Source organism: Heteronotia binoei, chromosome 13, assembly GCF_032191835.1.
Source record: "Heteronotia binoei isolate CCM8104 ecotype False Entrance Well chromosome 13, APGP_CSIRO_Hbin_v1, whole genome shotgun sequence".
NCBI lineage: Eukaryota > Metazoa > Chordata > Lepidosauria > Squamata > Gekkonidae > Heteronotia > Heteronotia binoei.
Window position 1 is genome coordinate 62,460,610 of NC_083235.1, and position 23,777 is coordinate 62,484,386.

The 23,777-nt window shown below is 43.3% G+C and overlaps 1 protein-coding gene across 2 annotated transcripts in view; it reads left to right on the top strand.

Moving 5' to 3' along the window:
- ASPSCR1 (ASPSCR1 tether for SLC2A4, UBX domain containing) overlaps nucleotides 1-23,777 on the top strand; it is a 125,926-nt gene that overhangs the window by 70,795 nt on the left and 31,354 nt on the right. For both annotated transcript variants that reach the window (XM_060252404.1, XM_060252405.1), the window contains exons 10-13: nucleotides 2,265-2,346; nucleotides 3,057-3,123; nucleotides 5,678-5,740; nucleotides 11,575-11,627. In XM_060252404.1, coding sequence (XP_060108387.1) covers nucleotides 2,265-2,346; nucleotides 3,057-3,123; nucleotides 5,678-5,740; nucleotides 11,575-11,627 — 265 coding nt within the window. The remainder of the gene's footprint in view (nucleotides 1-2,264; nucleotides 2,347-3,056; nucleotides 3,124-5,677; nucleotides 5,741-11,574; nucleotides 11,628-23,777) is intronic.

Here is a 23,777-nt window from a genome sequence, read left to right on the forward strand (position 1 = left end):
TGAGGGAGTGTGGGGGGGGGAGTGTTGAGCGACACACGCGGAAGCCTCTGTGTTGGATTCCCACCTGCGAAACAGAGACAGAGATCAAGAGCACCTGCAGTCTCCTTGCGAGAGCCAGGGGACTTCCCAGGCAAGCTAGGAAAACAAGCAAGGAATCAGATGAGGGAGCCAACATAAGAAACATGCAGGGCAGGGGCAGTCAGCGCATGGCAACCTTATTCAAAGATGGCACCGGGAGCCACAAAAGGAGTCAGAGCGCACACGTGCAGGCACAGCAACTTCCGGTGCTATGCCTGGCTCTAAGATGGCGCCTGTGCTGGGAGCCTACGAGTTGGGTTGCAGGCGCTGTGGGTGAGCACTTTTGGAAATTCTTTAATGTTAAGTTACGGGGCATCTAATTTGGCGCTTTCCCAGGGCTGGCGCCCTAGGCAAATGTCTAGTTTTTCTAGTGACAGGGCTGGCCCTGAAGGTAAGTAAGCTGTTTTTGTTTTTCTTCAGTGTTTGCTTTTGGGGGGGGGGGAGGGGGAAGCTAGTTAGCTTGTCATTTCCCTCACCACACAGTACTGAGGCTCTGATCCAAACCCGTTTTCCTGTGCTTGGTATTTAATAATCAAGATCACGTTGAGGTCGCAAGTCTTCCGGTATATTGTCTGGTTTGGTCCCTAGATGCAGATTACCATAGATTGGAAATGGGCACAATACTTCCATACGAAGACAAATTTGGGGAGGAGATTAGAATTCTGATATACATCAGGATAAATGATGATATTTCATAGTTTTGTTTCGGGTTCTTGATCTACTGGATACTTATAAGTGAAAAGACAGCATCAGTCATCTGGTAAGCACAGATATCATTGATGCTTTATGCATATTTGTATATTTTCATAGGATTTTCTCTTTAACGCCTTATACTTAAAATTTAAAAAATTGGGCTGTGTTGGACTGAAAATACTAAGGCAATAAAGAAATGCTGATCAAGGGTACTGTGCAGAGAGAACTAAACAGATGCATCAGTTGGACTTTCTGTTCTTTTCATGAGTTTACTGGTTACGGTAAATCCCTTTACTTCTCATGAATCTTTGTATTTGTGCACTCTGAGTTGGGTATCAAATTAATTGTTCCTCTGGCATTGTGGTGCAATGTAGGTGAAGCTGAATGGCGTTTTCTGTTTAAAATCGAGTTTTCCTTTGGGGACCCATTAGTTAGGTTCCATCCTGCTGTTTCCCAAGAGCAACTTGAAAACCACTGGGTTAAAATAAAAAAATAAAAAACCCTAGTAGTACAGGCCAAAGGACAGCTATGAAAGGAACTCCTAAAATATAAACTCCCAGATTGCACGATTTTGAGAGAGGCGCTTGTTACAACTTCTTTTCTACACCACAAGGGGGAAATGTGGCAAGGATGCATGTAAACCTGTTATCAGTGGACTTTTTCTCTCAACTAAGAAAAAATTGCACAATAGATGACTTCAGAAGTTAGATTATGTTGTGATGAAGCACAGGGCGGGTGCAAACCGGAAGTATTTGTTGAATTCCAGTCAGGGAAAAGGCATGATGTGAAGAAAAAAAATGTTGATTTTTTCCCCTTAAGAATATCCACAACCTGAAAGTGTTTAAATTTACAACCCAAATCACTTCAGCATTGATGTCTGCTAACTGCCATCTTTGATATCTCCATTACCCAGAATGCCACATGGTTCAGTCTTGAGGGAGCAGTAGCATATAAACAATCAAACATAAAACTTACATCAACTATTATTCCCTGTCACACTCTCCCCTTCAGAAAATATATATATATATATTTACACATGCCACAGCAGATAGTGGATCTGATAATAAAATGGCAAATAGTACAGTCATCTGTGCCATAGTTAAAGAAAGATGCTGGTAAGAAGCTGTTCCAAACTGATCATATCAGCAGCTGTGGGGCTTGTATTTCTCTAACCAGTTGATCCACATGCACGGGAACATTCAAGACCTCCCAAAGATGTAGAGGCACATTCATACAGGTATGAAATTTGCTATGCAGTAATAGATGTTTGGCTTCTGAGATCTGCTCAAGCAGCCATTACTTTTGCAATTCTCTTTTGGTGACATTTAGAAGTCTTCAGAGTACTGTGAGACTTTTGTAACAAAGCTGGAGCATGATCAAACCTGTGGATGTAGAACTTAAGGTGGTAGCAGGCTTATTGGTTTGTATAGAATGCTAATAGCTAACTGTATTGATCTGCTGGCAATGGCCTGCTAAATTTCCTCTCTTCCTAGGAAGCGTTTGGAAGAAGCTCCCTTGATGACACAGGCACAGCGAGATGCTCAAGTGAAGGAGAAGTTGGAGCGCTATCCAAAGGTAACTTTGTACTTTAAGGTCTCTTCTATTTTTGTTAAATATTAAAGAGAGGGGTCAGCTAGAAGATACATGTAGTCTTAGGAGTCTAGGCTTTTATTACAACTATGTTTCTTCTTGTATACATGTATCATTCAGTCTCACCAACCAAGCAAATGAATGGCAAATGGTTTTAGTGTGGCAGAGCACTTGTTGATTGAGGCTGGTTGTCTGTCTGGGATGTCACCTCCTTTGCTCCCCTATGCGATTCCAGCATAAACATAATAGTACTCTTGCTACATTTGTGGAATCCAGCAGGAATCTATAGTAGTAATAGCAATAATACTTAGTGTTTATATAGTACTTTTAGAGTGTTCAAAGCACTTCACATGCATTATCTTGTTGTAAGTCAGGTGAGTCAATATTGCTCCTCATGTTACAGATGTGATGGTGAGACTTAGAGAGGTTTGCCTAAGACCACCCACTGAATACATGGCAGAAGTTAAAATTAGAATGGAAATGTCCTGGTTTGTAACTCAGTTCAATTACTTATCTTTTGTAATTTCTTGTTTGCCATGTCCTGTTGGTATAGACTGAGACAACATTTTGGGAAGTCGTATTGTCTCAGTCTCAACTGCTGTTTCATAGAAAGGTGCAGATTCTTGAGAATGAGTTTGTCATGCTGAAAACCAGAGGGCTACCTGAATAAGTGCATGCTCTTTGTCTTCACCCAGGTGGTACTGAGAGTGTACTTCCCTGACCATCATATTCTGCAGGGCTTCTTCCACCCCAATGAAACAAGTAAGAGTATTTTGTCTTCCAGCTGCTGCCTTACCATAGTAAAGTATAGAGACACAGAGCAACAGTTCTTCCTTTTAGACCCTAGTGCTGTGTCTTGCCTCTAGGGTCTTTATTTGGGTGGTAGCTTAGAAGAATTCACTGCAGCTTGGGCACTATGAGCTATGTGGAGGAAGGCTGTGATTCTGCTTTAAACAGGATGTTTCTGACAACTGCTTGGTAGCTGACAGCAGCAGCATTAGTCATGCCCAGATGAAGCTGTTGAACAACAGGGTGTTGGTCCAGTATAGTGCCAGCCAGAGCCCCAAAAAAGGGTTGGAAGTACTGAAGAGAACTTAAATCAACCACTCTTCTTGAGTGTGCTGAGGCCAAAAGCAAAACCAGGCTTCCTGCACCTCTAAATAGCAAACTAGAACTTCCTGGTGCATGACAGGGCATCCACCCAACCGCACTTTCTGGTTCTGCCTTCAATCCAGGCCCTTCTTGAAAACTAATTGTCTGTTGCTCCCGATGAATACTTATTCCTCTTTAGGCCTGATATGTGTTATTGAGAACTCCTGGAGGGTGGCAGTTCTCTTGCACTTCAGCTGCTTCTACTAGGATTGCCTAGGGTAGATTTCAGGAACTTCTGCTTTCTTGGTGTAAGGTGATAATCACCCAGTCTATGCCCAGGATGCTGGGTTGGGGTAGGTCTCTCTCAGCTTGGCTTCGCGAACGAAGATTTAAGAAGGGTGCAATAGTCCACGTCTGCTGCAGGCTCGCTGGTGGCTGACAAGACCAATGTGGGACAGGCAGGTCCGGCCACAGTGGCTGCAGGGAAAAGTCTGATTTGGGGTTGGTCCTGTAGCAGTGTGATTCTTCCTCAATCTCCTTTTGTCCTCAAGACCAGCTATGCGTGCGTTCTCAAAGGAAGAGACAGCCTGGTGGATGGTGTGCCTCCATGCTTTGCGATCTGAGGCTAGGTCAGACCACTGGTGATGGTTGATGCGACAGGTGCCAAGGGATTTCTTCAAGGAGTCCTTGTACCTCTTCTTTGGTGCCCCTCTATTTCGATGGCCGGTGGAGAGTTCGCCATACAGGGCAATCTTGGGAAGGCGGTGGTTTTCCATCCTAGAAATATGCCCTGCCCAGCGCAGCTGCGTCTTCAGCAGCAGTGCCTCGATGCTGGTAACCTCCGCCCGCTTGAGGACTTCAGTGTTGGTCACAAAGTCACTCCAGGGGTAGGTAAAGATCTGACATCATGCCATTCAGATACTTGACTGCAAAGGGAGAAAGATGGATGGTTCAGAGATCTCTGATTAACTGCTTTGGAATCACTAGTCATTTGTGTTATTGTGTATGCCTTTTAAGGGGAAAGGCAGGTTATTTAAATGTAAAGAGGACTGGACTTAGTACTGTTTGTAGTGTTCAGTCTTTTGCTCTGTGTTTGTCTCTGTTTGACTCTAACCTCCATTTAGAAGTAAACATGCTTGCTGCATTAGCTTTCTCTGGTTCTGGTAGTATTAGTTGCTCGTGAAAGCCGGTGATAGTAAATGGAAGGCCACTTCAGTTACCTCATTTAGAGAAACAGTGAAGCACTCACAAGGGCAGAGAGATGTCTTAGACAGGGAATATAAGAGATGTCATTTGAAGAGGTGTCTTCATCAGTCCCTAGCCCAAAGACTGGTACATATTGTGTGGCCCTTGTGTGTGCTTGGGAAATGAAGCAGCAGTCTTCAGTAGGAGTCATAATTGAAGAATGGTTAAAGTTTGAGAGTTTTCTCTTGAACTGAAAAAAGAAACTTCTTCTATAGGCAGGAAGGTCAAGGATATTGCTGTTGGGAGCAAAGTCTCCTTTTGGGAGGTATCCTGTAATGGTGCTGTGCAATCAAGATTTCTGCTCTTGTTCTTTGCTCTCCAGGGGTCTTTTGGATAGTGGCTGTAGTGATGCTGTTTAGTACATAGTACTTAATGGTAGATACCTAGATACGTACCATTAAGTACATAGTAGATACATACCATTGATACATACCATAAATAGATATGTACCATTAAGTACATAGTGTACCCCTGATATACCCCCAGAAGAGCACTGTGCTCAGTAGATCAGAATCTATTGGTGGTCTCTGCCCCAAGAGAGATCTGGCAGTCCTCGACCAGAGCCAAGGCATTTTCTGTTCTGGCTCCAACCTGATAGAACTTTCTGCCAAAAAACATCCATGCCCTGTGAGACTTGATGCAGTTCCACAGGACCCGTAAGGCAGATGTTTGCCAGGCATTTGGCTGAGGACAGCTACAGTTCCATCTTCTTGGCACTCCTACTCCCTGCCTTGCCAGGAGACAATGGCACTACTGGGATTTTTAGCACCATCTCTTTTAGGCTGATTCCAGTGTTCTATTGGTTTTAATCTGTTCTTAATAATGCATTGTATGTTGTACACCACCCTGAGCCTTGTCTTTTCAGGGTAGGACAGTTGGAAATCAAATTTAATAAATAGATGACAAGTGACCCAAAGATAATTGCATTCAAAATGTCTCTTGTTCCATAAAGCCCTTTTTTTGTTGCTCTGTCTAATAGTTGGTGCTTTGAGGTGTTTTGTCAGAAGCCACCTTGCTGATCCAGAGATGTCATTTTATTTATGTAAGTTTTGATTTATTTTAACTTTTCAACTGATGTTTCAGGATAGCACCCTACTGTTCATTATTGAAAAATATGGTTTATTCACTACACAGAAGAAGGCATTAGGGACGTATAAGGAAAAAAAAATCATTTTTTTCCAGTTTCGGGTATATTGGACTCAAAAAGTATTGGTATCACCTGATATTCCTGAATCTCAATACCGGTATGGTATTCAGATTTGGTAAATAGTCAGGAATCCCAAATTTATCTGCGTCCATTATACCTTATGAGAACTGTTAAAGTCAATGGCAAATCTAGCCTGGGCATATTCAGTAGTCTCGGAGGGGAGTTGAGGTATAGGCAGCAAATTTGCAGCATAGCCTGTGCAGCATCTCCTCAAAAGAACCTACAAGTTTCAAAAAAATTGGATCAGATTGTCCCATTTTATGGGCCCCCAAAGAAGGTGCTTCCATCCTCCATTGTTTCCAATGAAGGAAAAATATCAAAAGAATACAAGCCCCAAAGAAAGTTCCAGAGAATCTCTGCTGTAGAAAATGAAAATGTGAAGTAGGCATTTTTGCAAGGCCAGCAGCAGAACCATTGCTGTCACCTTCTCCCTGGTGCCCCCTGGGGGGTCACGGTGTCGCTGTCACCTCTGCCAGTCACTAGCCACCCTTTTCCCCCTAGGCCAGAGGTCTCAGAACTGGAAGGAGGCAGAAGGGAGAATAAAATAATTAACAAGGGAGGAAAGGGTATTGTTGATCATGAAGGAATTAAAAGGGAATTTTATAAATACTACGCCAAACTATTTAAAAGTCAAAGCGTGGATGGAAAAAAAATTGATGCGTATCTACAGAAAATTAAGGTAAATCCCTTAACAGAAAACATGGAGGTGTTGAATAAACCAATTGAAAGAGGAGAAATAGAGGAGGCGATTAACTCAATGAAGTTAGGAAAAGCACCTGGTCCAGATGGCTTTATGGCAAAATTTTATAAAGTTCTTGCAGAGGCGTTATTACCAAAACATCAGAAACCGATGAACATTATAAGAACAGATGGGAAATTTCCCAATACATGGAAAGAAGCAGTAATTTGGTTGATACCTAAAGAAGACAGAGATGCTACAAATGTAAAAAACTATGGAACAATTTCATTACTTAACAATGACTATAAAATATATGCAAGAATTCTGGCAGAATGCCTTAAACAGCATTTGAGCAGTTTTATTAAAGAAGAACAAGCAGGATTTCTTCCCAGAAGACAAATTAGAGATAATATCAGAACAGTTATAGACGTTATTAAATATTATGAGAAACATCCTGAAAAAGAAGTAGCATTATTCTTTGCAGACGCAGAGAAAGCATTTGATAATGTGCATTGGGACTTTATGTTTGCAGTGATGGAGAAACTGAGATTGGGAGAAGATTTTATAAGAATGGTAAAGGCGATATATTCTGAACAACAAGCAAGGCTCTATATCAATGCAGATTTAACAGAAAAAATGATAATAAGTAAAGGAACAAGACAAGGTTGCCCTCTATCTCCACTGATATTTATAATGACTTTAGAGGTTTTGCTAATGCAAATTCAAGATGATAAAGAGATAGAGGGACTGAAAGTGAAAGGTTTTTGTTATAAATACAGAGCATTTGCAGATGATGTAATGTTTATTAATGAAAATCCCACTCATGTAACACCATTGTTGCTTCGTAAGATACAAGAATATGGAGAATTGGCAGGCTTTTATATAAACAAAGAAAAATCAAAAATTTTGTGCAAAAATATGTTAAAGAGCAGACAGGAAGAATTATAGAGGTTAGAGTGTGAAGTTACCTCTAAAGTAAAATATTTAGGTGTGGAAATAACAACAAAAAATATTGATTTGTACAAAAATAATTATGAGAAACTCTGGCATAAAATTGATGGAGATTTGATAAAATGGAATAAATTTAATTTGCCTATGCTGGGCAGAATTTCTGCAATCAAGATGAATGACTTACCGAGAATTATGTTCCTGTTTCAAACAATTCCAATAGTGAAAGATAACAAACAATTTAATAAATGGCAAAGAAAACGTTCAGAATTTGTATGGGCCGGGAAAAAACCAAGAATCAAAATGAAAATCCTGACAGATGTGAAAGGAAGAGGCGAATTTCAACTACCTAATTTAAAGCTGTATCATGATGCAGTATGCCTGGTGTGGATTAAGGAATGGATGACATTACTAAATAGAAAATTACTAGCATTAGAAGATCATGGAAATGTTTTTGGATGGCATGCTTATATGTACTATGGGAAAAATAAGATGGACGGCTTCTTCTCACATCATTATATAAGAAGTAATTTGTTAAATACTTGGTCAAAATATAAAAGATATGGAGATGAGAGAAGACCGCTTTGGATTGTGCCAACAGAAGTAATAAAATTGTATTCAGATATTAAAGAAGAGAACTGGCTATCATATAAACAGCTTTTAAAAATTCAAGGAGGAAAGGTGGAATTAAAATCGGCCGAGGAAATACAGTATAAATATAATTGGTTTCAGTTGCAGCAAATAAAGAGTTTGCTTGAACAGGACATTAAGAAATATGGAATAAGACAAGAACAAACAGAACTGGAGAGAATGCTGTTTGGGGAGAATGAAAAACTGATTTCAAAGACATGTAAGCTATTACTGAAATGGTCTACAGAGGATGAAGTAGTTAAAACACAAATGATAAAATGGGCGATAATTATAAATAAAGAAATACAGATGGAGTCTTGGGAACATTTATGGAAGAACTCTATGAAAATATCTACATGTTATAAAATTAAGGAAAATTGCTTTAAAATGTTATATAGGTGGTATATGACACCTAAGAAACTGGCAAAAATGAACAATCAGGTGTCAGATAGATGTTGGAAATGTAAAAAACAAGATCATTCTACCATATGTGGTGGACTTGTGAAATGGCAAAACGATTTTGGCAAATGATTCAGGAAGGCACCAGACATTTTTTTTGTTGGGATTACAAATGGAAACATTCTTAAAACAAGATAGAACGATAATTTGGTATATATGCTTTCAGCTGCACGGACATTATATGCGCAGATGTGGAAACAAGACAAAATACCAGAAATGTGGGAGTGGATTTTGAAAGTTATGCATTGGAGTGAAATGGACAAGCTTACAAGAATCTTAAAAGAACAAGATTTAGAGAAGTTTAAAAATGAGTGGGCAAAGTTCCAAAGTATGTTGAAAAACAATGGAATGTTAAAGAATTTTTGGCGATTTTTGACAATGGTTAATATCTAAAGAAACTTTATATGGATTATTGTAAAAAAAGTGAGATTATTGGAATATATCTTTTTCGTTCTTTTTGTCAATGACTTAAGAACTACTGTGAAGATGGATTATAACTATAACCTATGGGTTTTTTTGTTTTTCTTTTCTTTCTTTTTGATGGTTTTTCTATGAAGTAAGATTCTTTAGTAGATAAAATTTTACCTTTTTAACAAATTAAATAAAATACACTGCCGAAGGTCACCAAAAGGGGGGAGGGATGGAGAAAATGTAATGTATATGTATTAATTTTTAATAACAAATGATAATGTGTTATTACAATATATTACAATATAATAAATTGTTTTAAACCCAGAACTGGAAGGAGGCCAGGTTACGCCACCCATTTGCTCTCCTTCCTGGCTGTGCTTTCGGGCTTCCCCTCTCTCTTTCTCTATCTGCGGCCCTTCTCCAGCATCAGCCTCATTCCTCCCTGACCTCCCCATGTGACCTTTTATTGTGTTTTGGGTGCTCCCCCCCCCATCAGGGCCCTCCCCCCTTGGTTCCTCCCCTTCTCTTGAGGCCAGATGCCAAGGAGAGCAGCCTACTGGGGGTTCTTGCTTCCAGGGCTCTGGGAAGGTAAACGGTTATGTGAGTTGGTCAGGGCACGGCAGCATGAGCCGCCACGGCTCCAGGCACAGCTTCTTGCCGCCCTCCATGCCACTCTTCTTCCCTGTGGGCCGGGCTTCCTCCTTGCCCCTGCTCATCAGGGCAGTTCCACACCATTCTCTTCAGGCCTGGGGCCTTGCTCTGTGGAGCCCCAGGCTGGTGGGCTCATGTTGTCATTTTGGCCCCTGGCAGTGAGGTAAGCTGGAGCTCTTTGGTGGCAGTGCCGAATGCCACCACCCCCGGGCAGGCAGGGAGTTGTTCGGTGCTCATCGGAGTGGCTGGTTTTTGGGCTGACAGGCTCACTGGCCACGGGGGGAGCTGCCTGCCCGAGTCCCACTCCGGGCCGGATGGGACAATTGCAATGTGCCCAGCAGAACCAGTGCCACTGTGGCAGTGCCAAAAAACCCAATAGGACTAACCTATTGGAGAGCCAGTTTGGTGTAGTGGTTAAGTGTGCGGACTCTTATCTGGGAGAACCGGGTTTGATTCCCCACTCCTGCACTTGCACCTGCTGGCATGGCCTTGAGTCAGCCATAGCTCTGGCAGAGGTTGTCCTTGAAAGGGCAGCTGCTATGAGAGCCCTCTCAGCCTCACCCACCTCACAGGGTGTTTGTTGTGGGGGAGGAAGGTAAAGGAAATTGTGAGCCGCTCTGAGACTCTTCGGAGTGGAGGGCGGGATATAAATCCAATATCTTCTTCTTCTAACCTGAGAATCTCTTAAGTAGAAACTGGGGGGTGGGATTTCTGCAAGGACAGCAGAACCAGTGCAGTGTACTAGTGCCCAGCAGCACAACCAGGCCTTTTTTTTGTAGCAGGAACTCTTTTGCATATTAAGCCACACCTCCCTGATGTGGCCAATCATCCAGGAGCTTGCAGTAGGCCTTGTACTAAGAGCCCTGTAAGCTCTTGGAGGACTGGCTACATCAGGGGTTTGTGGCCTAATATGCAAAGGAGATTCTGCTACAAAAAAAGCCCTGAGCACAACCCAGTGCCAACCTGCTAGCGCTCGGCAACAGAATCCATGCCATTGTGGCAAATTCCAGCTCAACAGAACTGATGTCAAGCACAGAATCACAGAGTAGGGTGTGTGTATAAGGACAACAGAACCAGTGCAGTAGTGTCCAGCAGTACAATCCAGTGTCAACCTACTAGTGCCCAGCAACAGAACCCAGTGCAGAAAGCAACCAAAGCAGAAAGAAGACCTCCCCACCTATCACCAGGCCCAAAGAATAAGTAACAAAAAAAATTCCAAAGTGCGAACTAGAAGAAACTAAAACCTACCCAAAGAGAACAAAAAAAAGGCCTGAGGCCTTGGCCTCATCCGTTCCCCCCCCCCCCCAACCAACAGGCCCAAACAACAAGTGATTAAAAAAAATCCAAATTGCAAAGTGCAAACCATAAAATCAGAAGCAAGGACACAACCTATCACCCACCAAGCTCAAAGAACAGCTAACGGTAAAATAAGAATTTTAAAAATATATATATTATTCAGTCAAGCCAGTCACTGTCTTCAGTCCTCTCCAGGCAGGCAGGATCTGATCCAAAGTCCACAGCAGAAGTCAGGTTCAGAGCGGCAGCTGAAGCCAAAGCCACTCACACACTCTCCAGACCTCTCTCAGCAATGGAGTCTAGCTTAGCCAAACTGTTGCTTTTATGCTTTTTGCCCATGCACAGACACATTTCAAAAAAGAATAAATTTCTTTGATTGGCTAAAGAGCAGTGTTTACCCCTAACCTGAAATCTTATTTGCCAAATTGCCACTGCTCCCCTGCTCCCGTTAACTCAAATTTTAATTATGATTGCCGGTAAGGCCTTTTGGGTGTATGTATTTCTCCCCCACTTGCCCCGCCAGTTTTTTCCTGAACTAGCCTTGGGTTATTTTTCTTGTTCTCTTCCTAACCAGACTTTTGTGTTTCACTTTTAGTTATTGCACCTCCCAGATCCATCCTGAGTGATGACAGTTTGACCCTCTTCCAGGTAATGGTAATATTCCCCTGTCCTGTTTAATTGTCCTTATTAAAAACTTCGTGCTTTTTTTTCAGGATTTGAGTAATTATCAGTGTGGTTCTTTATTAAAACAAGAATAGATTAAATATACAGTTTCAGAACCTAAGTGGTCTTACCTCCCTTGTGCTGCAAAATATTGTGAAACCTACCTGTTGACGAGTGTAGGCGGTTTTTGACAAGTCTCTTTTTGTAAGACCAAGGCATGATCTTTGATGGGGAAATTTACACAACCAAATCCTACACTTCTGTGAAGAATTTGCAAGAGTGAGACAGGGAGGTGTGGGACATAATAGATTTAACTTTTAAAATGACAAATGATTGTGAGCTGCTTTGAGACTCTTTGGAGTGGAGGGCGGGATATAAATCCAATATCTTCATCTACCTCACAGGGTGTCTGTTGTTGGGGGGGGGGGGAAGGGAGAGGATATTGTGAGCCGCTCTGAGACTCTTCGGAGTGGAGGGCGGGATATAAATCCAATATCTTCTTCTTCAATTATATCTATGTTATAAAATTGGTTTGGCCTGATTCCTGTTTTCAGTATCAAGCAGGAGAGGCTGGTTGCAGCTCATTTTAGGGCTGAAAGATACAGTTTCTTGAACTCTTTCATAGTGAGTCAACCCAGCTATTCAACCCTGCAATCGAACTTGAGTGAACAAGACTATGTAGCACATTATACACACATGCTTGATTACTCAGAAGCCTCGCTATGTTCAGTGGTGCTTGCTCACAGGTGAGTAGGTGTAGTAGGAATGGGCACAGAATGTGAAAATGGTGGTTCATTTTGTTTTGTGGTTCATTGGGTTGCCTGAATTGGTGGTTTGGTTCATGTAGTGTTTTTCTCCCGCCCCCCAAATAATTCATGGTTTGTTGGTTTGTTTAGCTTGGGAAGGTGTAGAATGGCCCTTGAGTGGGCTAGAGATGCCAAACTTGTGGCAAACTCTTTAGCAGACTCTCTCCTACCTGCTTTCCAAGTTTGGTACAAATTGGATTTCAGGGGGCTGAGCTACATCCCCCCAAAGCAGGTGCCCCCAGTAAACTGCTCTCCTAGGAGTATGTCAATCTGGAGAAAGAAAGGGAAGCCCCCTTGCAGCTTCTGGTTGGTTTCACCCCCAAGGAAGCTTGGAAACTGACTAGAAATGGCAGCTCTACTCTCCCCAGCACTTGTTTAGTTTCCAGTGAAACTGACCAGAGGCCCAGGGGGCTGGGAGAGTGGAAATGCCATTTCTAGTCAGTTTCACTGGAGAATCATGCCAGCACCAGGCTGCCTGGAAAAATGAAGTAAACATGAACCAAATGATATGCTGCAAAGAAAAAAGGTGTGTTCATGTTCGGCAGGATCAAATGAACCATGAATCGGCCATTTTTAGCACAATTCATGGTTTGGTTTGTGCCCATCCTTAATGTGTAAGATTGCAGCCCTAGCCTCTTCAGCCTGGAAGCAAGCCAGTAAAAAAGAGGGAGGGAGGGGCTGCATGAGCCCATAGTATGTTTTAGTATTCCTGAAGGAAAAAGCAAAGATTAAAAGGATTCCTTTTAAAAGTGATACTTACTTACACTGTCCACTCAGATCCTTTATTACACTGCAGATAATGCCAATGAATTAGGCAAAAAGGGAACAATCTATTCAGAGAATTCATCCTTTAAGGAACCTTGAAGTAGTCTGCACTTTTGACATTAAATTAAATTGCCTGCACCTCCCTTCAGAAGCATCTTTCACGCGGTGGAGCTACCTTTGTAGCAGAACTGCAAAGTTCTGAATTGTTATAAGATCTAAAATGTGTCTCGTATAAACTGAATTCCTGTAGGCTTTGCTAAATATCAAGCAGCATTGTCTTGCTTGATGATGCTGAGATGGACCTCTCTTTAGAAAAAGAGGGTGGTTATTAAAGAAGGTATGAGCTGTCCTACCATACCAAGCTTGTGGGTCCATATCTGAGCTGCACCTTGGCTCCTGGCACCTTTTAATGCCATCCTAGAAGTTTGCTTGTGTTGATTATCAGTGCTGAAGATCACTGCAGTTACCTTCCCTTCTTCCCCTTTCCAATTTCCCTAAAGTTTTCCTCCTGATTATGGGACCGTGCAGACTTGTTGCCTCTTCTCACCCCCCCCCCCCGTTCTTTCTTTTGATCTTTATGCCCCTGGGGCCTCAGACAAGAGTACACACTCGCCTAGTTAACAGTCTGTCTCTCTTTCAGGAGGCTTGAAGAGTCTGTGCTTTTTGATTTTAAGAAGATGAACTGCATGCACAAAAGTGTTTCTAGCTGAACTAGCTGAGGTTCTGCTTTTTTTTTGCAAAATTGGGTGGAACTAAAAGGGCTAAGCCAACAAACTGGCTGGCTATAGCTGTCTTGCCCAAAGAACGCTGGGCAGCACCAGAGCTGTCATTTGCAGGGTATGATAAACTAATGGTCATTTGGAGATTGATGGGTCATACAGAGTGTAATGGGAACCGTTTGCATAGTGCATGTCAAAACCTCTTGGTCAGCATATTGAATTAGAAAAGGATTAGTGCTCCTCTGAAGGTTGTTTATAATAGAGCTTTCCAAATTCCATTTCTTCCTGACCAGGCCATATGGGTGAGACGCAAGTGCAGCTGCTGTCAGATTACTTGAATGTATAAAGAGCCAATAGCAAGATACCTTCATCCAGGCTTTAGGCCTGTCGCCTTCTTGATGCATGTGCCTTGTTGTAACCCCTCTGTCAAAGAAGCTTAGGTTCATCTTCTGTCTTCAGTGCAGCCCTACATTGGGACTGTGCTTATGCAGGCCTGCCTCAGACAGGATTTTTTATAACTTCAGTCAGTCACAGGGGAGCTGACGCAACTGAGTTTTTGTGTCCAAAAATGTCACATGCTCCAGGGGGGGAGCGCCCTCACTTTCAGTTCCTTTTCTGCCGCTGCCATAGTTAAGATCACTCTGCGCTTCCCGCTCATTTTTCTGACTGGAAGTTCTCCTCCTTAGCATTTTCCTGTGAGTTGTGTCCTATATTGGATTTTGAAGAGACTTCTTTTTTTAAGGTGGTGAGGTGGCTGTCGCCGACCTACCCCCCTTCCTGCTGTTTTTACTGGTCAACATCTCATGTTGGAATCTTCAATGGCCTCTAAAGCCCTGTTTAAGAAATTCTTACAATGTGCAGCCAAAATAATGCACAGCGATGAGCATGATCTGCGCCTAATGTGTTTGGGAGAGTCCCACAACATGACGTCCTATAAAATTTTCCAGGGTTTACCCCTAAAGCATCCTCCAACAGGGCTTTTCAACTAAAAGTGGCACTTTGAGAGAAGGCTCTCACCTCCCTTAAACTGTCCAAATCGAGTCAGAAATCAAATCCAGTGAAGACACTGTCCTTGGCTCAGTCAGCTCCTTTGTTCCCATTCTGGAGCCCTGTCCCACCCACCCTCCACCCCCAATCTGTACGTTCGGTTCCAGCAGCCAAACCTCATTCATAGCAAAAGAGGTCTGCATCTAAGGTCCCATCCTCGGCTCTGATGCATTCTGTCTCTCCCTTGCCTCCACATTCTGTTTTGGCTCCTAATTTGTCGAAACCCCATTTAAAGAAGGCAAGGAAAAGCAAACACAAGGAAAAGACAATCTCTTCCACCAAGCATCACAGGAAATCCTCTTCTCTGCCCATGGGATCCAATGTCATTTTTGTCCTTCCTTGTACCTCTTTACTGCACTTTTCCTTTCTTGATGTGCAGATATTGGAGGGTGAAGGGGAAAGAGCCATCCCTCCACGAGGACCCATTGTCTTTCAGGTTGGAACCATCAATACCGACTCCAAAATGCAGTCATGCCCTCCACAACAGCATCTTTACTCTATGTCCCCTGCCTATCTATTATAGTGGTCTGATTTTTATTCTTGGCATTCTCACCCTGGTCCGCCAGGTTATGGTCCCCATAGGGAGAATTTTGTTTGACAGGGATCTCAGCTTCCTATGATATGCTCAGTGTCTCCAGAGTCTGAGTGTGAAGAGAAGGAACTGTCGTCTCTGGTTTTAGTTCAGAGTCTAATCTTGAACTTTCGCATGGGGATGAATATTGATCTGATTGCCAAAGAGGAGGTGGTGTTGTCATATTATTTTGCCCTGAAGGCTCAAATGAGTATTCAAGCCCTCTCCTGTCTAGGCAACAAGTAGATTTATGCCCACCCACAGAGATTCATGGACTCAGTTGGGTTTCAGAATGCTCTTCAGGATCTGATGCCCTCCAGTGATTAATTAGATGAGCTGATAGAGGACTAAAACTCCCAACTTTCTGAAGCCATTGATGAAATCGTCCACCAATGTCCTCTTTGCTCCTGGTCTAGGTTGTCTCCCAGTATCCCTCAGAACTCGAGGGGATGAAACAGGAGCTGAGACAACTAGAGTGAGTTTTGTGAGGAACTCACGATGAAGCTGCAAGAGAATCTTATAGGATGTTTATGAATTCCTGTGAGATAGCGATGAAGGCTGAAAAGAATTCTACACAGCCTCTATCGCATCTGCTAGCTCCCACCCAACACAATTGTTTAGGGTAATTTGATTGTTAACTTCTCTCACAAAGAGAACTCAAAGTACTAGGAATCTGGCCATTAGCTGGGAGGCTTTTGCAAGCTTTTTTGCGGAGAAAGTCTTGTCACTACACCGTGACCTCCCCACCAATATTGAAACAGTAAATGAACTGGAGGCCTCTTGGACATCTTTGGATTTAGTCTTTGATTGCTTCAGCCAGCACTCTCAGGTCAATATTGACAGGATTCTGGGTACTGTTAGGCTGACCACATGCCTCTTAGACCTGTGTCCCTTGTGGCTGGTGAAAGCCAGCAGTGAGAGGACATGGGGCCCTCTGGTAGACATTATCAATCTGTCCCCAGACTTGGGGGTCTATCCAGAGGGACTGAATGTGGCTGTGGTTTTACCAGTCTTGAAAATGCCAACTTTGGATTCTCTGGATCTTTCTGATTACTGCCCAGTTTTGAATCTCTTGTTCCTGGGCAAGGTAATTGAGAGAGTGGTTGCTGAGCAGCTCCAGAGCTTCCTGGATGACACATTGGCTCTACATCCATTTCATTCTGGCTTTCACGGGATGGAAACAGCTTTGATCGCCCTCATGGATGAGCTCCACAGCTGGACTGAGATGGGTTGGCTCTGCTGGTGTTGCTGGATCTCACAGGAGTGTTCAATATGGTCGACCATGATCTCTTGACCCACCACCTCATCAACATTGGGGATAGTCCTGCAGTGGCTTACCTCATTTCTCCAAGGTCAGGGATAGAGGGTATTGCCTAGATATCCCTTAGTATCTGGGGTCCCTCAAGGGGCAGTTTTCTCCCCGATGTTATTTAATATCTAAATGCACCCCCTTGCCTAGCTGGTGCAGAGGTTTAGGCTGGGATGTCATCAATATCTGATGATACCCAGCTTTATCTGTTGAGGGGTGGCCAGCCAGATACCTCCCCAGAAAATCTGACAGAGAGGTTGGAGTCTATGGTGGGATGACTGAAACAGCTGTCTGAGACTGAGTCCTTCTAAGATGGAGGTTCTGTGGCTGGGATTGGAAGATTTCCTTTTGGGGTGCCAACTTCTGGCTCTTGATGGTGTGCCCTTGAGATCAGCACCCAGCATCAGGAGCCTCGGTGTGATCCTGGATGCCTTCTTGATAATGGAGGCCCAGGTCACAAATGTTGCCAGGCTGGTATTTTTTCAGCTGTGCCAGGTTAGGCAACTGGCTCCCTGCCTGTCCTGCCCCGATTTAGACACTGTAATTCATGCACAGTTGCCTCTAGGCTGGATTACTGTAACTCGCTCTGTGTGGGCCTACCCCTCAGGCTGACCCAGAAACTCCAACTGGTACAATGCAGTAGCGTGGGTCCTTACTGGGACATTGCGCACAACATTTCTCCATCCTGTGCTGCATGAGTTGCATTGGCTTCCAGTAGAGTACCATATCACATTCAAGGTCTCGATATTGACCTTTAAGACCCTTAATGGTCAGGGACCTACATACCTTTGGGAGTGCCTCTCATGGTGTACCCCCAGAAGGGCATTATGCTCAACAGATCAGAACTTGTGGGTGGTTCCTGGCCCTGTCTTTAGCACAAAGGGGGCTGGTACACCTAGCAGCCATTTCAGCACATCATGACTTGGTTGAAGATTCTTCTTTGTTTGCCCAACAAGCTGTCCCGATGCTTCCCTAAGGGTCTAGATAATTACTTTCCCAAGGCTCCTAACACAGTTCCACGGTAGTCTCTCTCCTTGGTCTTAGGAAGTCTCATGGGAGCCCCCTTTGAGTCTTTAGCCTCTTGCTCACTGGCCAGGCTATCTAGAAAGGTGGCATTTCTAATAGCAGTTATGCCTGCTAGGAGGATTAGTGAGTTGACAGCCCTTAGAACAAACCTGCTTTTACTGAAGATCTTTAATGAGAAGGTCATGTTGCACTCTAGCTTGGAGTTTTTGCCCAAGGTGGCGTCCAAGTTCTGCCTTGCTCAGAGGTGATTCTACCTTGTCTCCCCATCTCCTACTTAAAGGGCAGAGAAAGTCTTATGTTTCCTGGGGGTCAGAAAGACTCTATTATATTGTATTGACAGAATAAGGCCCTTCTGACACTGAACAAGAGCTTGTTTGAGAAGGCAAGTCAGCTTCTTCTTAGTCCATAGCTAGGTAGGGTTGTAGCAGCCATCAGGTCCTGTTACAAGGTCTTTAGCAAGCCCTATTCACTTGATGTTAAGACCCCCTCCACCAGGGCACAGGGGTCCTCAGCAGCTTTCTATTGCAAGGTGCCATTCATAGACATTTGTAAGGCTGCAACATGGGCTGCTGAGGACAAGTTTGTCAAACACTGTGTGCAGGCCCTGCAGTTGAGGAAGGATGCAGAGGTCAGCAAGGTGGTTCTCCAGTCATCGTTTCAGTGAGAATGTTACCCCTCCTCTTTCTTGGTGAGTAGCTCACTAAAATCCCATTGTGGAGCTGTACTGAAGTTGGAAGATGAAATCACTTACTTATACCTCAAGTTAATTGATGTCTTTTGTTTACCTCCCTCCTGCTCCACTCTTTAAGTTCTTACAGTTCTGTTGAGGATTCTGCAGCAGCCTGGCAAGAACTGAGGGTAATGGGGGGTGCCCCCCGAGCATGTGATGGCTTGCGTGCAAAATCCATGTGTTCTATTTCCTAATCCAGGGTCTTTATGAAAGAAAATAAATCCAGATAGGAACATTGAACTCCATTTAAGAAAAAACTTTTCAGAATAATCCAAAATAATTCCCTCTATGTAAATTGTGTAAAACGTCGACTGCGGGGTGACATGATAGAGGTTTACAAGATTATGCATGGGATGGAGAAGGTAGAGAAAGATGTACTTTTCACCCCCCATACCATACCAAACCTTTAATGGCATAATAGTTTCAGATAAAAATACACAGAATATAAAAATTTAAACATTGGAGATAAAATCAAAATAAAACCGAGCTTACAGATACATTCAAACATGGTCAGAATTAAATTTAAGGATGTCAGCCAGAAATTTTGCCACAGCCTCACTAACCACCCCCTCAGTATCACTCAATAAATAATAACAGGGTGGCAGAATAGACAAATCTGGAGAAAAAGAAAGCTTGCCAAATAAATCTTTACGGAGGTTATGGTAAAAAGAACAATCAAGCAATATATGCTGGATTGAGTCAGGGGTATTCGCTCCACAGGAGCAAAGTCTGTCGGCTAAAGGGACTCGCTGATATCTCCCTTGTAAAACTTTGGAGGGAAACGCGTTTAGTCTGGCCAACATAAATGCCCTGCGATGACTTGGAGTGGTTAGGTCTGATAGATAATTGGGCATTTTGCCACAAAAAGCATAAAGACCTAAGGAAGCTGGAGAGCAAGTATAAGGGAGAGTTGGCCGTAATTTCGTTTCCTCCAATTCCCACAGTCTCAGTTTAATACATCTGAAGATATATGACTCTTCAGAGTGTACTTTTCACCCTTTCTCACAATACAAGAACTTGTGGGCATTCAATGAAATTGCTGAGCAGTCGGGTTAGAACAGATAAAAGGAGGTACTTCTTCACCCAAAGGGTGATTAACATGTGAAATTCACTGCCACAGGTGGTGGCGGCTACAAGGATAGCCAGCTTCAAGAGGGGGTTACATAAAAATATGGAGCAGAGGTCCATCAGTGGCTATTAGCCACAGTGTGTATATATATGTATGTGTGTGTGTATGTGTATATATATATATATATATATATATATATATATATATATATATATATATATATATATATATATATATATATATATATATATATATATATATATATATATATATATATAAAAAATTTTGGCCACTGTGATACAGAGTGTTGGAGTGGATGGGCCATTGGCCTGATCCAACATGGCTTCTCTTATGTTCTTATGTGATTGTCAGAAGATCTGAGCACTGTGAGGGCCAGATCCTTACCACAGGCCACATGTTTGACACCCCTGTTTTACAGTATGGGCATGTTTTTACTATTGAAGGTTCTGGAGCTCAGGCATGTCGGTTGCATTTTTTTTCTGTCAAAGGGAGTCCTACTACATTTCAGCTCTTGTACGATGTGTTTGCAAATTCCTTTCCACTGCTGTGATACTCACATGTAACTTGAAGAAGGTTTTCTTGCAAGAAGATAACCTTGCTGCTGCTTTTTAATATTATTAATGTGGTTATATAAGAGTTCCAGAATAGAAAATATGCACACTTTAAAAGTATTTTTAAAGCCAAAAAAATGGATCAACTCAAAATTTATAAAATGACCCAGTGTGGCTTTCAGTCCTGGGGAGGTGATAGTTGTGAGTGCTGATGTTAGTTCCATGTCTCTTTCGTTTTACCTGTGTTTCTCCTCCATTTAAAAAGTGTGTTTATGTATCAAAGACATGTACAGCTCCCAGATAGGGGTGGGCATGAGCCGGAAAAATTCAATGAGCTCCGTTGTATTCCATGAACTTCTCCACTGTATGAACCAGTTCATGCTTCAGGAAGTTCATGGGGCTGCAGCCCCACTTGAAAGCATGCAGCTCCACTTCCAGTTGGGGGCATGGCTGTAACATGGCCCGGAAGAGGGTTCTGAAGGCATTTAAATGCTAGTTTGGTGTAGTGGTTAAGTGTGCAGACTCTTATCTGGGAGAACCGGGTTTGATTCCCCACTCCTCCACTTGCACCTGCTGGAATGGCCTTGGGTCAGCCATAGCTCTGGCAGAGGTTGTCCTTGAAAGGGCAGCTGCTGTGAGAGCCCTCTCCAGCCCCACCCACCTCACAGGGTGTCTGTTGTGGGGGAGGAAGGTGAAGGAGATAGTGAGCCACTCTGAGACTCTTCAGAGTGGAGGGCGGGATATAAATCCAATATCTTCATCTACCTCACAGGGTGTCTGTTGTGGGGGAGGAAGGTGAAGGAGATTGTGAGCCGCTCTGAGACTCTTCGGAGTGGAGGGCGGGATATAAATCCAATATCTTCATCTACCTCACAGGGTGTCTGTTGTGGGGGAGGAAGGTAAAGGAGATTGTGAGCCGCTCTGAGACTCTTCGGAGTGGAGGGCGGGATATAAATCCAATATCTTCTTCTTCTTCTTCTACTTGAGCCACAGCCCCACCTGAAAATGAGTTCCAAAAGTATTTAAAAGCCTTTAGAGCCCACCTCCAAGTCAGGCGACCCAACTTGAATAAGCTCCCAGAGTGAGCTCTGAAGGCTTATAAAGGCCATAAGAGCTTACTCTAAGAGTTCAGTGGGGCTGGCCCGACCTGAAGCATTTAAATGCTTTAGAAACTCACTTCTGCTTGGGTGGTCCTATTCAGAAGTAAGCTCTGAAGGCATTTAAATGAAGATCAAATGCACTTTTTTGTGTGGGTACGTTAAATTTACTCGGCAGTGAAAGGCTTTGGAAGCTACTTAGCACCTGAGTCTGGCCTCTGCTCAGATGTGTTTGCAGCCCCTCTGTGCTGAAACAGAAGGATCTGTGCCTTTGTTTTTGCGTCACAGTGTCAACTTGGTGGTGAGCAGCTAGTTCAGTGTCTCCCCCACCCACCCTTCAAAGCCACTTAAGATACTTTAATTAATAGCAGAAGTGCCAGTGGAAAGGTCCCTTGTGCCTTTGAACTGGGTGACTTTCCCACTCATTTGGAAAGCAGCTCCTCCCATCGGCCTTTGTTTTATGCCATCTTGCCCACAGCTGCCACCCAGCTTATTTTCTGAGATTCCCACACAATTTTCTGGATGGGAAGATGAGAAAATAAGATATTTTCTATGGAACCATGAGAAAGCTTAGGGGAAACAGGACAACTGGGATCCTGCTTAAAACTACTGATTTAAAATTCATATCTGAAAATGGACAGTTATCTGTGCCTCATCGTGAACCTAATTTCCTGATGAACGCTGCCTGTTTGTGATTTGCAAACCAAGGGTTTGTGCCCATCCCTCTCAACCCTCCACATGGTTTCAGAGTTTCATGGATTTCATATTGGGAAGTGGGAGGGGGAGATCAAGACAGATTGCTGAAATGGCTTGCATCCATTTCAGCCTGTTAGGCTATTAGGCTGAAATATATGCCAGCCGTTTCAGCAGTTCCTTTCATGCCCCTCCCCCTGCTTCCAAATATTCCTTTTAAATGGCTTTTGAATGCTGTGCAAGTGGTGAGTTCACCCTGAGGTGGTGAACTCACCACCTGAACTGCACTTGTGCATGGCTCACGAAAGCAATTTAGAGGGAACGTTCTCTTTTAATGGGTTTTGCAAGATCCCCCTCCCTTCCATTCTGCTGGCCTTGGAGAGCCGCTGCCAGCTGGAAGGAGGGAGGGAAGATCTTCCACGAAGGGAGATCTTCCCCCTCTTCCGGTGGTCTTGGGTAGCTGCCCCCAGCAGAAAGAAATCTTCCCCGAAATCTCACAAACCAAACCAGTTTGGTAAGTTGGGAGGTTTGTATTTTGTAGACTGCGACAAATCTCCATTTCCCTGGGTTCACGCCCATCCATAATCTGTACTGCTTTTCTTTGACTTGAGCCCAGAGGCCAAATCAGGTCTACAAAGCAATTTTAACTGAACATACAATGTTTTAATCTAGATGCAGTAAAATCTTTAACCAGAGTCTCAAAAGGAAAATTAAATCTACTTTGGGCCACCGAGAGACTGAGCACAGTTGGGAATTAGATGTATAAATGATGATGATTAATAATAATAATAATAATACTGCCCTCCCCTGAAAGGCTCAGGGCAGTGTACAACATCATCAAACATACAGCAGGTTAAAAGTACAATAGATAATAGATGGTAATAACAAATCAAATCAGTACACATCCTCCAGATAGTTGATGGCATATCTAAATGATACAGCTCTCTTTTGGGCTACACCTATAATGCCTTGGCCATGCCAAGTAGATGTGTGAAGCCCATATTGCTAGATAGCACTGGGTTTGTGACAGAGTCTGACGTCTGTAGTGAATGTTTCCTTCTCTCTCCCTCCCACCCCAGATTGCCACCTGGAGAATTAGGTGTGGGAGGAGTTAGGGGTATTCATCTACATGCATGAGACCTGGATAGAGAACATCCTCACCTCTAAACAGAAATATGGCAAAGTTGTCTCAGCAATGTAGTGAGATAATGGGATTATTTGCTGTTAAGTGGCTGGCCCTGAGCAACCTCTGTCTTCCTGTCCCAGTAGATTCTGTTCTTCTCTTTGTACTGTGAGTTTGTAGGCTGCATAGTGGAGCAGCCGCAAATAAATCACTCAAGCCTTGGCTACCATGTCAAGTGAGGTGATCAAGTAAAGAATGGACTTAAGAGTCAATAGGACTCCTGCCTGCAAGCAAAACTACCCATAAGTCCCCTGCTTCTATTTTAAGTAGTTAACAGAAGGAGTGGGAGCCTAGTTTGCTTGTAAGTGTGTGAAAACACTGAGAAATCTGTGTGGACAAAACCATAGGTGCTGAAAAATACAGTGCATTTATTACAAATGCCAGTGCTATCTGTAACACTACTAAAGAACTGGAAATGCACCCAAATTCACAGTTCTGCATTTGGGGGGAGGGGGGAGCGCCACCAAGAATGATGTGCAGACTCCACCCACTGTTCTTGGAATATACCCCAGGAAAAACAGCTGACACAGACCCTACCCAATATCTTC